The sequence below is a fragment of the Vulpes vulpes genome, chromosome 3 (genome assembly GCF_048418805.1).
Source record: "Vulpes vulpes isolate BD-2025 chromosome 3, VulVul3, whole genome shotgun sequence".
Lineage (NCBI taxonomy): Eukaryota > Metazoa > Chordata > Mammalia > Carnivora > Canidae > Vulpes > Vulpes vulpes.
This window is the reverse complement of record NC_132782.1, coordinates 17,258,495-17,276,037: the sequence shown is the minus strand read 5'-3', so window position 1 is coordinate 17,276,037 and position 17,543 is coordinate 17,258,495. Positions and strand designations below refer to the sequence as shown.

The window sequence follows — 17,543 nt, the reverse complement described above, 5'->3', positions numbered from 1 at the left end:
GAAACATGTTTATTGTCTAATGTCAAGTATACTGAACATTTCTTGAACTATACTGTTAGTAGAGTGTTACAAAAAGAAAAGCAACTCTAAATAAAACATAGCCAATTTGGAGGTAAAAAGAAGGAAATAGTGTGGCATTTCAAATATTTTATATTTAGCTTGTGAATGCACAGTGGGATTATATTTATATACTTGAGTTCTTGCTTAAATTGGTTTTCCTTCTCTAAGCAATAGTTGGTTCACTTGGACAAGTTAGTTAAACACTCTGAGCCTTAGTTTCCTCATCTGTTAAAAGGAATAATAAGAATACCTTCCTCACATGGTTGCTAGGATAATTGTATGACATGAAGTATGGAAGTGACACTGGGGAAGCACTTGATAAATTGTAATTATGATCACTGGTTGTGTGAGGAAGGGAGGTCACTCTAAAATGGACTAATCAGTAGGTAGAAACCAGCCTGAATTTTAAAATGTGCTTTGGCTAATTCACTAAGTATTCATGAGATCCTAGGTTGGGTCCCAGAGCTGCTATTTAAAAACCACACTATCCAAAACACTGGACCTCTCCTGCCTTCATCACAAGACAACCTTGACCATCAAGTGAGACTGCAGATGTATTAATACTTTACAAACTGGACAGCATGTCATGATTGTAGTGTATTGAGAGAAGACTCAAACTCAGTAGGATGAATTATGCAGAGCCTAATTTTGACATTTTTTCCCAAAGATTTTATTTATTTATTCATGAGAGACACAGAGAGAGCCAGAGATACAGGCAGAGGGAGAAGCAGGTGGGAGAGAGCCCAATGTGGGACTCGATCCTGGAACTCCAGGACACACCCTGGGCTGAAGGCAGGTGCTAAACCACTGAGCCACCCAGGCAGCCCATAATTTTGACATTTTTCTCAGAGTTCTTGGTGAGGCCTTGACAGAATGCTGATGTCTAAAGGTGAAGTCTAAGGAAAATCTCTTCTTCCGTTCAGAGGCATAAAAGACCCAGCTTTTATATCCTTCCAAACACATTGGTATATGGAACAGTTTTTATATCTGTGCAAAAGATAAGATAGGAGAAATCACATCACATTGTAGAAAGATTCCACTTAGCAGTAAAGACATCCCCTGTAAAGCTCATTATCACAAACAATTTTAAGAGGTACAGCAGAATGAGGGTGCCTGGTGGCTCAGTAGGGTTAAGTGGATGACTTGATTTTTGGCTCAGGTCATGATCTCAGGGTTGTGAGATCAGCCCTGTGTCAGTCTCCTCACTCAGTGGGGAGTCAGCTTCAGTTTCTTTCCTCTTCTGCCCCTCCCCCAACTTGTACATGTGCACACACAGGTGCTCTCTCATTCGCAAATAAATCTAAAAAAAAAAAAGCAGAATGCTATCTTTGTTACTAAATAGTGTCAGTCATAATTCTTATCCATAGTTATGTTGTCCTTGGTAAACTCAGTAACTTAAAGTTTATAAGAATTTAAATATATTTGTTGCATCTATTTAATAGAGATATTCTAGAGCTCACCAAACCTTATTCTTTAAATGAACCAAGAAGTCTTCTTTGCATAAAAATCCCTGTTTATTAAACAGGGATACAGGAAGAACTTATTTACATGTCAAGCACCACCAACATACATCATTTATGACAAAAAAGGCAAGCACTCCATAAGAAATGCTCAATCACTGTCAATCACAAACACCAAAATATACATAAACCAAAGCAAGCCATGTGAACTGTATTAAATTCAGCTAAACACAGAATTACTAACCAAACAAACAAAAAAACAAATAATTATCAGTGACTCACAGACCTATTTACACAGTACACAAAATAACTTGGAAAGGTGTAACCATGGAAACCTGATAGCCTAAATTCAGTGCCTTTAAAATTTGCATTTATTTAAACACTGTGCAAACGATGTCCTTACAAAGTTTAAATATTTCAAAAGCAGTCAAAGCTTACCTTTGTTATCTGATCATTGATCAAAATAGTTTCAACTATAAATTAGCTGCCTTTAAAATTATCCAGGGACCAATTTAATGAAACTATGATAAAAATGTCAATTTTTTCTAATTTTTCAGCAAACTGTTATTTTCACAACCACTGATTAACAATTGAAAAAATTCAACTATATACAACAAATCTCATAATAGTTAAATAATATCAAAACATGCTTTGACATAAAGACTTTCCTTAAACTCACACTGTTGCACGCAACCACCCCACTTCCTCTAATTATCTACTAAAGCAGAAGTGTTATTAGCTGTTTCGGTTTACAGGTGATTTTCACTGACAGCTACCATTTGAATAGTTTAATATTTAATGCTATAGTTAGTCATAATGTCTTATATTTTATTTTATAAGCTACATGAGTAAAACATTATTTTGTAGTTCACTGCTCCCACACTCAAGATGTAATGTTCAGTGTGTATTTCATTATGTAGATGAGCAATGGATGTTGTTTGACATGATTTAAATGGGTCAACAGTATTTTCCTAGTCACATTAATCATTCAGACAGCTGGAATTAAGAAAAAAAGGGCCTTGAAAACTAAAACTAGAGAATCTATTCACACAAATGACACCATTGGTGGGTTATCTAGGATGTGGTTAAGCAGAAGGAAGAGTTACAGACTTTGAACACATGTTTCATTATTTATTCGGAAACCACTTCAAGACCTAGCTCTATTTTCAGAATCCAAGTGAACACCCACAGGGACAGATTTCTGAGATACCAAACTGTAATTTTTTTTTTTAAGCATTAGATGGAAAACTGTGAAAACTTTTTCATTTGAGAAGAAAGAATAAAATCTGGGGAGCCTAGCTGTAAATGAGCCTGGGCCTAAGGTAGGACCAGGAGTATGGTGTCTATATAAAAATATACAGCAGCACAATTGAGTGCACAGCCCTCCCTCCCTGTGGACAACAATCTGTTTTCACCTGCTGGTGGCTCCTAGGAAATGAAGAGGAGAAAAAAGAAAAGCAGAACCAGCTTTTAGAAATAGCTGCAAATCCATTTTGTTCCAGCCGGGAGCCAAAAGAACCTCGTAAGGAACATGGAAAGAACAGGTGTGAGCTCACCAACAGCATCTCCACAGCCCCCTTTCTCTTTCGTTGTCATGACCGACCTTTACGTTGTGTCTGACCGACGGATGATCTGGTCTACTTGGTTGAATTATTCAGTGTGCCAGGATACTATTCTGGACAATCATCCTACCACTTTGTTCCATATGAATCAGGTGCTTTCTAATAACAAGTATGGAAATAACATACAATCTTTGCAAAGGAAGCTTGTTAGTGGGTCTTTGGCAGCTGTGAAGAAAGTGTCTACCATTAACTTTTTTATTCTGAACTCACTTCTCATAGGTCATTCTCTTGAGTGGATGTGCTCTGTCCTCTCCTGAAACCACACAGGACGGGCCACAGTTCATGGAAAGCCCATATCTTTTTTTTTTTTTTAAAGATTTTATTTATTTATTCATGAGAGATACAGAGAGGCCGAGACATAGGCAGAGGGAGAAGCAGGCTCCTGGCAGGGAGCCTGATGCGAGACTCAACCCCAGGACCCTAGGATCATGACTTGAGCCAAAGGCAGACACTTGACCACTGAGGCACCCAATGCCCTGGAAAGCCCATATCTTGTTTTTTCATTACGAAAATGCTACATGTGTAGTATCAAATATTTTTATAACACTAAAAAAGCATAAACAGTAAAAAGCTTCCTCAAATGACTGCTGTTAACACTCAGCCAACACACTTTAGAACATTTCTCTAAGTATCTTCTTCTAATATAGTTATTATATTTTATATTAATTTATCATATTTTATAAATATCCAGTTTGTGTATGTAGTTTTGTTAGGCTGGGTTTTTTTGAGAGCGAGCGAGCATGTGCACAAGCTGGGAGAGGGGCAAAGGAAGAGTTGAGAGAGAATCTTAGGCAAACTCCATGCCTAGGGCAGAGCCCAATGTGGGGCTTGATCTCATGACCCCAAGAGCATGACCTGAGCTGAAATCAAGAGTCAGCCACTTAACCAACTGAGCCGCCCAGGTGCTCCAAAGTTGCTGTTTGGAAACCAATTAATGTCTCTCCAAAATATATGGAAGATACCCATCTTTACCAAAAAAATACAGGTCTACATGATTCTTTTTAAGCCTCTTAGATTGTTTTATTGGTTTCACAGTGTTCCTTTGTATGGATGGGTAACATAGCACTTTATTTAACCAATGATAAGGTTTAGATAAGCTCCTTTTTTAAATTTTTTGTTTTTGCCTTGAATAATATACTTTTTATAAATATAATTGCACATTTGACCAATTATTCTTTTCAGCTTAAGTTTCTAGTAGTAGAATTCTTGGGTTAAGAAATATTCAGAATTCTTCCATTTGCAAAACTGTTCTGCTCATAATAGCGATTTATATTCCCAATGGTGCCAATTTCCATACAACTTCACCAATATTAATGTTAAAATCTTTGTCAGTTTGATAAACAAAAAATTATTATCATGTTTTTACTTATTTTTCTTCAGATACTACTAAATTGAAGATCTCTAAATACATAAACCTATGCATTTATGTTCTTTTCTGAAATCTATTTAGGGCTCTGGTTTTTTATTTGACTTATTTTTAAGAGTGTTCTGTGAATTAGAAACATTAGACATTTGTGTACTCTATTGTTTCAAAATTTTCAGTTTTCCATTTGCATTTCAACTTTTTTTTTTTAATTAAGTCTTTATTTTTTAAGTTTTTATTTACTCGTGAGAGACACACACAGAGAGAGGCAGAGACACAGGCAGAGGGAGAAGCAGGCTCCATGCAGGGAGCCCGATGTGGGACTTGATCCCAGGTCCCCAGGATCACACCCCAGGCCGACGGTGGTGCCAAACCACTAAGCCACCGGGGCTGCCCATGCATTTCAACCTTGTTTAAAGTGTTTTTAGCCATACAATGGTCTTACCTTGAATATATGGAGTAATTTAGGGAGAATATGACTCTTTAAAATACTTAGTTGCCTTATTTAAGGTATGTCTTCAGAGGCGCCTGGGTGGCTCAGTCAGCTAGGCATCTGCCTTCAGCTCAGGTCATGATCCCAGGGTCCTGGAAATTAAGCCTGTGTCAGGCTCCCTGCTCAGCAGGGAGTCAGCTTCTTCCTCCCCCCTGCTCATGCTGTCGCTCACTCTCTCTCAAACAAATAAATAAATTTTAAAAATCTTAAAAAAAAAAAAAAGAAATGTCTTCATAGGTACTTTTGAAATACGTCTTTTTAAACATCCCTCAAGGGGGATCCCTGGGTGGCTCAGCGGTTGAGCGTCTGCCTCCGGCCCAGGGCGTGATCCTGGAGTCCCGGGATCAAGTCCCACATCGGGCTCCCTGCATGGAGCCTGCTTCTCCCTCTGCCTGTGTCACTGCCTCTCTCTCCCTCTCTCTGTGTATCTCATGAATAAATAAATAAAATCTTTAAAAAAAAAATAAACATCCCTCAGTAGATATCTAATGTTTTTTTTTTTTTTTCACATAGGTCCTATATATTTGTTACTATTTGTTTATTCCTAGGTATTTTATATTCTTGGTTCTGTTATAAATTGAATTTTTTCCATTCTATTTTCTGCCTAAATATAGGATAGTAATTTATTTTTGTATAATAATTAAATTTATTTTTCTTTTCAAAAACTAAGTTTAGGGCATCTGGGTGGCTCAGTCAGCTAAGTGTCTGCTTTCAGCTCAGGTCATGATCCCAGAGGCCTGGGATCAAGCCCCAAGCCCCGCCTTGGCTTCTGTTCAGTGGGGAGTCCGCTTCTCCCTCTCCCTGTGCCCCTGCTTGTGCTCTCTCTCTCCCACTCTCTCTCAAACAAATAAAATATATTTTGGGGGGCAGCCCGGGTGGCTCAGCGTTTTAGCACCACCTTCGGCCCAGGGCATTATCCTGGATTCCCAGGAGAAGGTCCCACATTGGGTTCCCTGCATGGAGCCTGCTTTTCCCTCTGCCTGTGTGTCTGCCTCTCTCTCTCTCTCAATCTCTCTCATGAATAAAATTTTAAAAATCTAAAATATATATTTATATTTTTAAAAAGTTAAGTTTAAAAAGTTGAAATACTACAGTGTCAAATTTTTAGGCTCCTTAGCATTAAAAAAAGTCATACTTAAAGACTCACATACTTATTCCATTGGAAAGAAGTAAGTTGGACCTGATGTGTCAACTAGACTTTTCTTTTAATCATTGCCAAGTCACCTCTCTTACTTTGTCTCTCCCCAAAATTACTCTCCCTCTTTCCAAATATGAAGCACTGGACTGGGTAGGCTAACAGGTGCTAGAAGTGCCATTAAACTAAAGACATAAAAAAAAAAAAGGGACAGATTTTTGGGAGGAAGGGTTTGATATTAAAAATACTTCCCCCCAAAAGCAATGACCTAATCATTGCAGGGAGGAGAGGGGAAAAATAGAGCTTTTCAGACTTATTTATCTAATTTTATAGCTTAGTCTTGCTTTTGTTTTGGATTACATGTCTGGGTTGGCTTGGAGCCACTGTAAATCTTTTTAGTGCTGAGGTCCTGTCTCTATTCAGCCCTTATGTAAGTATAGCTGTGCCCACAAGTACATAAGTACCTGAATGCATCAAGCAAATGGCACAATTACAAAACTTCCCCTGGTTTTATCACAGTGAAAGAGACCAGGAACTTTAAATAAAAATAAATTTAAAACTAATCCAGCCTTCTGAACAAGGATTCTGTATAGCTCTAGTTCCTAAGATCCTCTTATATTTAGTTTGACTTCCCCCTGAGAAGAGCAATTATATCTTAAAGTTGTAGAAGAGGTTGCGAGAACGAGAGACTCCTCTATCACTCCCTTAAAGCAAATGTTTTCCTGATGTATTTTCCTTCTTGAGTTTCAGAAGAAAACTACTTCCAACTCCACCTATGAGTTTGGAAAATCATTATGCTTTACAGATGACAGGAAAAAAAATGACGAATTTTTTCCATTAAAAATATCTGATCCACAGGTAATAGCAAGGAGTTCATTATATGCTTTTTCCCATATTTGAAACTTTCAATGATAAAAAGTTTAAAAAGTATTTGATCCAGCACTTTTAAAAAAAGTATCTTTCCTAAGGAATTCTAAGAAGTGTAGGAAATGGAAGGGTTATTTTAAATCTAGATGCTGTTTACACGTGAAAAAACCAAGTATTTAAAATGAGCACTGACCTGCAGTTGCTCCTGGCTGTAAGCTAGGAACAGCCCCGGGACTACTGCTTCTTGATGGTGGAGTCATACAGTTATTCACACATGTCTCATTTGCACTTCACGACCACATGTGCTTGGGAAGCACATGTGATCCTGTGGTCCAGACTTTAAGCTGCTCACATACTGTGCAAGTCAAACTCCTAAAAGTACACGAGAGCACATGAGAGCACAGGGCTGGACACTTCCTTCTGTGTGACGGTAAGTGCTGGCTGGGACCTGTAAAGTTCTTGGGGCTTGGTCATAGTGATGACGTACAGACAGGCAGGAGGTCTTCATGGAAGTTCAGCACTGGAAATGCTGGAGAAACACTGCAGAGTTCTATTCCCCTTTGCCTTATAAAACCTTAGGCAGCAAGTAGATTTTTGCACAATGGCATGGCATAGATATTTTGGAGATAATACATAAAATTAGAAGGTTATATATCCTGTGAAGGGGGTAGCAGTGGACTGACATGGACAGAATTTATACTTATAACTAATGTTTCATCATTACCAAATCCATTCTGCTCTCAACTCCACTGCCATGACCAGATGATGCTTACCTCATTGAGTAATCTGAAAGACTAGCAATATTTGGGTTTGGTGATTGCTAACTTCAGACCTCATAAATATTATGTAACTCTAGTCTTTTTGCCTCTAGCCAACCAGCCTGACTGCAATTTTCAGCCACAAGTGGCAAACTGACACTGAGAATTTATGAGCTCTGCTGTATTAGTAATGCACATTTCCTTTTGAATTATTCTAGCCTGTAGCCTGAAGCAGATTATTAATTATCATTCCTTTTGCCACGCAAGTCTGAAGATCTACAAGTGGTTCAGGAAGCTACATAAATATTTCTCAATGTTTTAAGTAGGTTGGTAAATAAAAGTCCATGTATGACAAACGAAAAACAGATTAATTTTTTGTATTGCTAAAAATGTTAAGCTATCTTAGCTCATTAAAACTTGGTCCCAGTGGCAGTGTGTCTATAGAAAATGATTCCCTATCTTATTAGAGATGATTTTCACTTTACTATAAAAAATGCATATTATACAGTTTTCTTGAAGAACAGTATTCAGATAGTCAGTGTATATACTACAGATACAGTTAGTTCTACAACAAGATAATATTATGGTCTTGGCTGTTCGGAAAGCGTTTTCCCTACATAAACAAAGTGGCTAAGTTCTCAGGCTGCCCCTCTGCCTATAAAATAACTGAAATACTACACATTTGCAATGAAAGCAAAAAGCTAGAGACAATTCAGCTACAAGCACCTACTATTTTAGCTACATTATGGGTTTTCGAGCTAGTCTGGCAATGTTGCTGCCATTTATAATGTAGTTTTTCTAAAGAACGATGTGTTGCACGTTGGTGGACAATTAGGGAAGGTGAAAAGTCTCCTCAATTGCCTCCTACCTCCCATTCTCAGCATTTTCCTCTCAAGCCCCAACTAGAAAGGGAATGGAGGCTGAGTGGCCCTGAAAACGCCAGAGAAAAGAGAAGGCCAAGTTTCATCCCGTCCCATAAAACCTATACCTGCCCCAGAGCCAGGATTCTCATCTTGCATCAGCTTCTTCTAACTTCTAGAGCAAGTGAAAGGAAACAAGTCTGTTCTGAAGGTTTTTTTTTTTAAAGCTTTATTATTATTATTATTATTATTATTATTCATGGGAGACAGAGAGAGAGAGAGGCAGAGACACAGGCAGAGGGAGAAGCAGGCTCCAGGAGCCCGATGTGGGACTCGATCCAGGATCCCAGGATCATGCTCTGAGCCGAAGGCAGTGCTAAACTGCTGAGCCACCGGGGCTGCCCTTATTATTATTATTTTTAAAGATTTTATTTATTTATTTAACAGAAAGCACAAGCAGGGGGATCAGCAGGCAGAGGGAGAGGGAGAAAGCAGGCTCCCCGCTGAGGGAACCTGACTCAGGGCTCCAAAACCCTGAACCCTGGGATCATGACCCAAGCCAAAGGCAGACACTTAACTAACTGAGCCACATGGGTACCCCAGAAGAAATAATTTTATTTATTTGTTTGTTTGTTTATTTATTTATAGAAAAAAGCATTTTAAAACTTAATGCAAGTACAGATGAAAATGTGGAGCAACAAAATCACTCATATTCTACTGGAGAAAGTGTTGATTGGTATAACCACTTTGGAAAACTGTTTGCCTATGAAGTTGCTGGCTCACTCCTAGGTATATGCATAATAGAAATACATATAGAGGTGTACCAAAAGACATGCATAAGACTGTAATAGAAAAAAGTGCAAATAACTCAAATGTCTATCAACAATAGAAAAAATTACAATAATTTCCTAAAATGAAAGATTATACAATAACCAAAATGAATGAACTATAGTTACAGAGAACAATATGGATGGATCTTTAACATGTAAAGTAAGTCAAAGAAGTCAGACACACACAAAAAGAATACCTACTGTATGATTCTATTTACATAAAGTTCAAAATCAGGCAAAACTGAATCATATCGTTAAGGAATTATATGTGGGGGTAAAACTATAGATGAAAGCCAGGAAGTGAATACAATTTAAGGTCAAGAGTGTGATTACCTAAGACATAGAAGAGTTGAGCTAGAAAAGGCATGCCAAGTTCTTCTGGGGTGCAGGCAATGTTTGATTTTTTTTTAAACTGGCAAGTAGTTATATAGGTGCTTGCTTGCTTTATTTATTTATTTATTTATTTATTTATTTATTTATTTAGTGTTTGCTTTATAACCACTTTTAAAATTATACATTCGTTTTACATGTTTCTCCCCTATGCATTACACTTCACAATAAAGTGCTAGAAGGACAGAGGGAAGAAGGCAGAAAAAGAAGCAAGGAAAAAAAGAAGAAAGAAGAAAGGAAGGGAGAGAAAAAGTTAGAAAACAAAAGGAAAGAAAAGCATTGTAACGATCAGATTTCTGTATATTATAATGCAAGTTATTTGAAATACTTACTAATTTGTGAAATGGAAGCAATTTTTTAATCAAGGAAAATAAAAAATTGAGTAATTCTTACTATATAGTGAAAAAATTAATAGCATAGTTGTCTATATTACATTTAACTGACTAGGCTATGAGAAATTCATATTTGAAAAATTTTATAATTCTTGTAATCACTCTATTATTTCAAACTAATTAATAAATACCCTTGATGACCATGAAATTATATTCCTATTCCAGAGCTTTTTAATTGATGTAACACACATAGGACAACTATACTGCTTTGCTGAAGCGGAAAAAGCCATACATTTTTTTAGCAAGAAAACTATCCTTTCACAAGCTGTATAATAACAACAATAATAACACAGCTGACATGTTGTAGCAATTTACAAAGTAACTTCATACATATTTAATTTGCTCCAACAACCTGCGTAAGGCAAACCGGGAAGATATACTTATTTTACAGGCAAAACCCCGTGAGACTGAAGGAGCTTAAGGGATTTGCCTAAGATCACAAAAATTATAAGTGGCAGATGTGGGTTTCAAACCTAAGCCTATCTTTTTTAAAGTTCTTATTTATGTAAAATTTCAAACATACACAAAAGTAGACATTACTATAATAAACTCCCATATACCCATTATCCAGCTTTAACAATTATCCACTCATGCTGATCTTGTTTCATCTATAACCATCCTTTCTTCCCATTGAATTATTTGGAAGCCAATCCCAGACATTATATCATTTCTCTCTAAATACTTCAGAATGTGTATTTAAAAGATGAAAACTCTCTTTAATGATTTAAGAATATAATCTTATCACAACTAAAAAAATTAACAGTAATTCCTAATATTATCAAATATTTGGATAGTCTTCAGATAGTCTCCTTTTGGCATATTTATATGATAAATATATATAATATATAAGTATATAGGGATCCCTGGGTGGCACAGCGGTTTGGCGCCTGCCTTTGGCCCAGGGCGTGATCCTGGAGACCCGGGATCGAGTCCCGCATCGGGCTCCCGGTGCATGGAGCCTGCTTCTCCCTCTGCCTGTGTCTCTGCCTCTCTCTCTGTGACTATCATAAATAAATAAAAATAAAAATAAAGTATATATAAAATTATATATATAATTTTTTTAGATTAAACAAATAGCTTGTTACAATAGGATCCAAGGGCCCCCTGGATGGCTCAGCTGTTAAGCATCTGACTCTCAGTTTCCACTCAGGTCATGATCTTGGGGTCTTGGGATGGAGCCCCGTGTTGGGCCCTGAGCTCAGCAAGGAGTCTGCTTGAGTTTGTCTCTCCCTCTCTCTCTACCTCTCTGTGCACTTGCTCACGGTCACTCACACACTCTTTAATAACTAAATCTATAAATACATACATACGTACATATATACATATACAAATAGAATCCAAATATGGTCCACCCATATATTTGATTGACGTGTCTCTTATGTGTATTTTAATCAATTCCTCTCTCTCTTTTTTTTTTTCCTTCGATGTGATTTATTTGTTAAAGATGAATTTCTTTGTTCCTAGCATCTCCCACATTCTGGAATTCACTAGTTGTATTTCATTGGTGTCATTTAACATGTTTCCCTGTCCCTTATATTTCCTATAGACTGATATTAAAACTAGGGCTCATTTTGATTCAAGTTCAGGTTTTCTGGCAAGAGTATTTAATGGGTCGTGGTGTGCTCTGACAGCTCTCTCTCTTTTTGTGATGTTGGCAGGCACTGGTGGTCAGTGCCTAGATGTATTAGTTAATTAGGGGTTTGCTAAGTGGTGATATCTTATCAGTCCTTCATTCATTGGCAAGAATACCTCTACTGCACAGAAACTTTTCTTTCATCAAAGTAGTTGGTCAACCTGAGGTTCAGTCCATACATGAAAATCAGGCTAAAGACTTGATTCTTTCCCTCTACTTAACCAGTTTTCAGAATTAACTAGTAAAAACCTAGAGCTCTGAACAACCAAATTCCGTGTTCTTAATCAGAGACTAAAATTTCTATCTAAAATATTGACCTAAAATTGATATATTCCTATGTAAATGATTTCTATATGAAAGACTGAGGCAATGAAACTTAACTTCACTTTGAAATCAAAATCCTGGTCAGAGTCCAGTAGAACAGAAACACATTACTTATTTTTATCATAAAGTAAAAACATTAATCACTCAGATTCAATATCACATATCTTCTCCATCTCTCCCGCACTTTCACTTTGGGGCTGGGTGGGGCTGGAAGATTAGAGTTAACAAGACTGCAATTGAAAGGGAGGTAAAACCCAACTCCAAATGGATTTTTCTTTAGGAAAGAAACCCAAAACCGAAAGAAAACAGGTAAAATTAGCTATTGGAAATTATGGCCATGTGAATCAACCCTTGCTCCCCACATCTGGCAGCACTTAGCTCCCCGAGGGCATGCTTGGTGCCCTAGGGCCCCAGTACACATGTTTGACCAGCCGGGCAACAACAAAGGACACACAGGCTAGAAAAAGAGGCAGCAGGTAACCATCAGGCCAGCCAAATGGCTGAGGCTCTTTGACAAAACACACAATGAAGCAACTGGTTATTCCCATGGCTGAAAAGTCAACGAGGGAGGGCTTTCATTTTAGGATTCAAATACCACAACTTGCCTCTTTAAGTCACTGGGTTACTTCCTTGTTTTAATGGAGTCCACAAATCCTCCCTTTTCTTTCAGCCACTCAGTGAAAAACATCGGAGACAAACTGTATAAAGCCACCTTGTGTTCTTGCCAAAAACCCATCTGAGAATTCAACTAGACTGTTTTCTGGACTCTACTTCCAGACTGTGGAGGAACTGAAGGTGCCAAGTTATTCTGCACATACACTGGCATTATGCTCACAAAAGAGAAGCATTCATGAGTGACATAGTCTATCTTATCATATCCATCCTACAACTTGGATGAATACAGTACTATCAGTTTTAAATAAGGCTCCTGCCTAAGCAGACATTTCATAATTATGAAGGGGCTTTGCCTTTCGCACAGCCTAAAGTCCTCTTGGTGGGTGAGTGTTTCCCTCATCTCCCACCAAGAATCCCTAACCTCCCCTCTGCCTCTTCACCAAAACTACTAAAAACATACCAACTCATTCCTTATAACCCAGTTTATGGGGGAAACTCCCTTAACCCAAAGGAATGATTCTAATAGTTGGAAATTTTAGGTTACAAACAGTGGATAGGGGAGAGATTTTGGGGCCAGTGGACCTTTCCGGTGATTTTAGTTACACCTTGTTAATAATCTAAGTTCATCTAGATTCACCTTTGTTAATAATCTAGGTTCATGTTTATGAACCTCTAGGAAAGGAAGAGATGACTATCAATGTCTTTAGTCTCCCCTTCCAGTGAAATACTTCTAAATTACAAATTTTTGAAAATGGAGCCCTTAAAAGAAAATATTTCTAAATTGTCATTCAGTATTTTCTCCTTAAAACAACTTCTTGAAACTAAGCAAAAGGAAGATTCGTTTTGATGTATGACATATATGTGCATACATACATATACGTGGGTGTGTGATTAATTGTGGAATGAAGACATCTTTTAACAAATAGATCACATACAATTAAATGTTTGGGGAGACTAAACATATTTTCATTTCTATTTTTTTAAAAGATTTTATATATTTTTAAGTAATCTCAACATCCAACCTGGGGCTCAAACTCACAACCTCCGGATCAAGAGTCATATGCTCTGCTAACTGAGCCAGCCGGAAAATATAGGGATATTTTCATTTCTAAATGCAGAAGAAAGTTTAAATGATGTTAATTTTAATTGATGTTACTCCAGTATCTCCAATTTCAGATAAAAGGCAGAAGGGTAATTGATGAGCACATTACTATTCCTCATGACTTTATCACAAAACCAGAAGGATATCAAGGATTTGAACTAGGAATGTTGAAGGCTGGGGCCAGGGTTCATGCGTTAGGAATGCTGACAGGGGTTTTGTCCAGGATATGCCCCCTATAATGTGACAGCAATGTTGTGTCACACATCTTTAGATCCTCTTACTTCCTGCCTGCCTTAGCTCATTTCCACCTCTGCAATGTTTTGTGTGTGTGTGTGTGTGTGTGTGTTTTTTTAATGTAGGCCTAAAAACGAACAAAATTGGGGTTCATGAGTTTAAAGAGCTTATTTTTATGGGCTATAGTTTTTTTCATTCACCTGCTATTTTGGAAAATGTTTGCCATAAATACCCATACTGTAGCAGACTTTAAGACCAGAAAACATAATTCCCAACTCTGCTTTACTGTAATATAGACAGTTTCTCCTACTCAAGTTTGTGCTTAGATTTTACAAATAGGCAAAAACTAAAAGATGTTGGAGTTTTTACAGTTCAAGGATTTTTAGCTATATCTTTCACAAAATTTAAATATAGTTTAAAAGTAACAGACGAGTACATTTACAATTATTGGCAATAGTCAACTGTACTTTTTTAAGTTTTTATTTAAATAATCTCTATACCCAGTGTGGGGCTCACACTCACCACCCTAAGATCAAGAGTTGCATACTCTTGAGTACCTGGGTGGCCCAGTTGGTTAAGTGTCTGACCCTTCACTTCAGCTCAGGTCATGAGATCCAGCCCCCCTCAGGCTCCATGCTGGGTGTGGAGCCTGCTTAAGATTCTCTCTTTCCCTGTCCCTCTGCTCCTTCCATCTCCCCTCCCCACTGTGCTCTCTTTAAAAAAAAAAAAAAAAAAAAAGTTGCATACTCTTTCAACTGAGCCAGCCAGGCACCCCAGTAAATTGTACTTTTTCAGAAAAAATATTTTATTTATTTGAGAGAAAGGGAATGAGCAAAGGAGTGACAGAGGGAAAAGCAGGAGAAGCAGACTTCTCACTGAGCAGGGAGCATGAGGCAGGGCTCCATCCCAGGATCCTGGGATCATGACCTGAGCTGAAGGCAGACAGATACTTAACCTGGCTAAGCCACCCAAGCATCCCTAAACTGTACTTTTATTTTTTTTTAAAGATTTTATTTATTTATTCATGAGAGATACAGAGAGAGAGAGAGAGAGAGAAGCAGAGACACAGGCAGAGGGAGAAGCAGGCTTCATGCAGGGAGCCCGACATGGGACTCGATTCCAGGACTCCAGGATCACGCCCTGGGCTGAAGGCAGGCGCTAAACCACTGAGCCACCCAGGGATCCCCTAAACTGTACTTTTAAAGGTGACACATTCTCTGAGGAGTTTATTGAGCTTCTCCCAATTTGTTATGGTTTGATCACACACTTCCTGTTCAACTCTTATTCTTCTATTTTCCATCTTCACACACTTCCTGTTCAACTCTTATTCTTCTATTTTCCATCTTTGTTCAGGCTGTGCTTTATCTAGAAGACTAAGAATGGCTTATAGAGTTCCTTTAACAATAAATACATGATTACAGTAAATATTAATCATGATAAGTTTATAAAAAATCAATAATCAAATTAGAATATGTTTTTAATGTTCTTAAGTTATTGAAGTGAATTGTATCTTTAATAGACATTTAAAGACAACCACTGTCCTTCCTTCTTCACCCCTGAGAAACTGATTTTCCACCATGGGTTTGTTCTCTCTCTCTCTCTCTCTCTCTCTTTCTTTCTTTCATTCTTTTTTTTTTTTTTTTTTTTTGATAGAGAGCATGTGTGAGCACAGGGAGGGAGAGAGAGAATCTTAAGCCAGTGTGGGCTTAATCCACATAGGCAAACTATCCACAGTGGGCATAAAATACAGTTAATTCATTTACCACCTGAAAAGTTGGGAATGAGAAAACCTCATGCAAACTTCACCACAAATGGCATTTGTAAGTAAATTAAAAATGAAGAAACTGATTTTTTGAAATGTATAAGTCAGAAGGGAAAATCAAATAATACATACACATATATGTGCCTCTATATGTATAAAATTATATACATAAAATCAAATAAACAGATATATTATCTACATATATGTATACACACACATATACATTATCTATTTATCTATAAGTACAAGATGACATCTGATGGCTAACTCTTGACTCAGAGCTATGTGGTTTTATATGTCACGTTGGGAGTTCTCCAGTATTTATCATCTACCCCAGTGCTGGCTCAGTGCCAGGCACAGAGTCGACAATCAGTACGTTTGTTGACTGAAGGAATGAACCTGGAATGATCTCAGCATTCTTCACATTACTCTGAAGGAGAACACTGGGATGTAAGTAACCACTTACTGCTATGAGTGAAATTGCCCCGATCCAGAAATCTCACGCTTGCTTTCAGGGACAAAATAGATAAATAGAAGTATTAAAAACTCATCTCCTCTGCCTCAGGATGGGATGGAGGTACGGAATTGGTGGCTCTGATTCACTTGTACTTACACTAGGTCACCCTGCCAGCAACTATGGTTTCATTACAAAGCCCCAAACATTTTGTTCAATTGTGTGGTCTTCCGTTTATTAAGATGAACATGTCTCAGAAACTGAAATAAATGTTGTAGGCAGTAGGACAAATGTTCAAGATTACTATATTGTGAAAATGAGACTAATGTGAATGCAATAAAATCTTACTGGTTTTGGTAAGACAAGCAGTGTCTTAGCAGGCAGCCATGGGTTCACTGTGAACACTTTAAAAGCCTAACTTGGAAAATGAAAAATCCATGATGAGAGGGAGAAGATTCTTCCATGAGCTACTTACTAAGTTAAAATATGGGACTTTCCCTAGGAAATAACGGATCTCAGTAAGGGCCACTAATAGGACAGAAAGAGAGACAATGAAACGTGTGCCTTGTGATGGAAGCACATGATACCACCTATGATATATACTTGCCCCAAAATTGAACTTTAATCTGGTCAAACCCCATGATGGAAGTGATGGAGTTTATAGGAAATACAGGGAAAGAAAAATAGTAAATGACATCATGGGAACCCAATCGGAAAATCTAGACTGAGAAAATCTACAGAACAAATGACCTGGTTTCTTCAACAAATAAATCACAGAAGGGGAAAAAAAGAGGGAGGGGAACCTATAGATTAAAAGATTAAAGAGACACATCAATCAAATGCAATGTGTGGACTATGGTTCCTGATTTCAACAAATCAATTGTGGGAAAAAAAGGAGAATGAGACAATCTAGGAAATGTAGACCCTGATGTATTTGATACTAAAGAATTATTCTCAAATTTTATAAGATTTAATAATGATATATTTCTAGAGTATTTGTATTTTAATATTTTAGTTGCCTGCTAAAATATTTATTAATGTAATGATATATCTAAGACTAACTTCCAGAAATAATCTGTGGAAGAAGTACAGATGAATATAGAAATGAACCAAAATTGTTGAAGTTGGGTGATAGGGACATGGAAGTTCATTATGCTATTCTCTCTACTTTAGTGTATGTTTAAAATTT

The 17,543-nt window shown here is 37.4% G+C and overlaps 2 protein-coding genes across 4 annotated transcripts in view; one reads left to right on the top strand and one right to left on the bottom strand.

Annotated features, from left to right (window-relative positions):
• Positions 1-17,543, top strand: part of SLC25A12 (solute carrier family 25 member 12) — a 300,020-nt gene that overhangs the window by 43,537 nt on the left and 238,940 nt on the right. The window lies entirely within an intron of this gene.
• Positions 1-17,543, bottom strand: part of METAP1D (methionyl aminopeptidase type 1D, mitochondrial) — an 88,594-nt gene that overhangs the window by 30,273 nt on the left and 40,778 nt on the right. Inside the window, exon 2 of one of the 2 annotated variants that reach the window (XM_072751931.1) lies at positions 7,194-7,372. The exons of the other annotated variant lie outside the window; for it this stretch is intronic. Within the exon in view, the coding sequence (XP_072608032.1) occupies positions 7,194-7,260 (67 nt within the window). The 5' untranslated portion in view covers positions 7,261-7,372. The remainder of the gene's footprint in view (positions 1-7,193; positions 7,373-17,543) is intronic. 2 annotated transcript variants of the gene reach the window in all.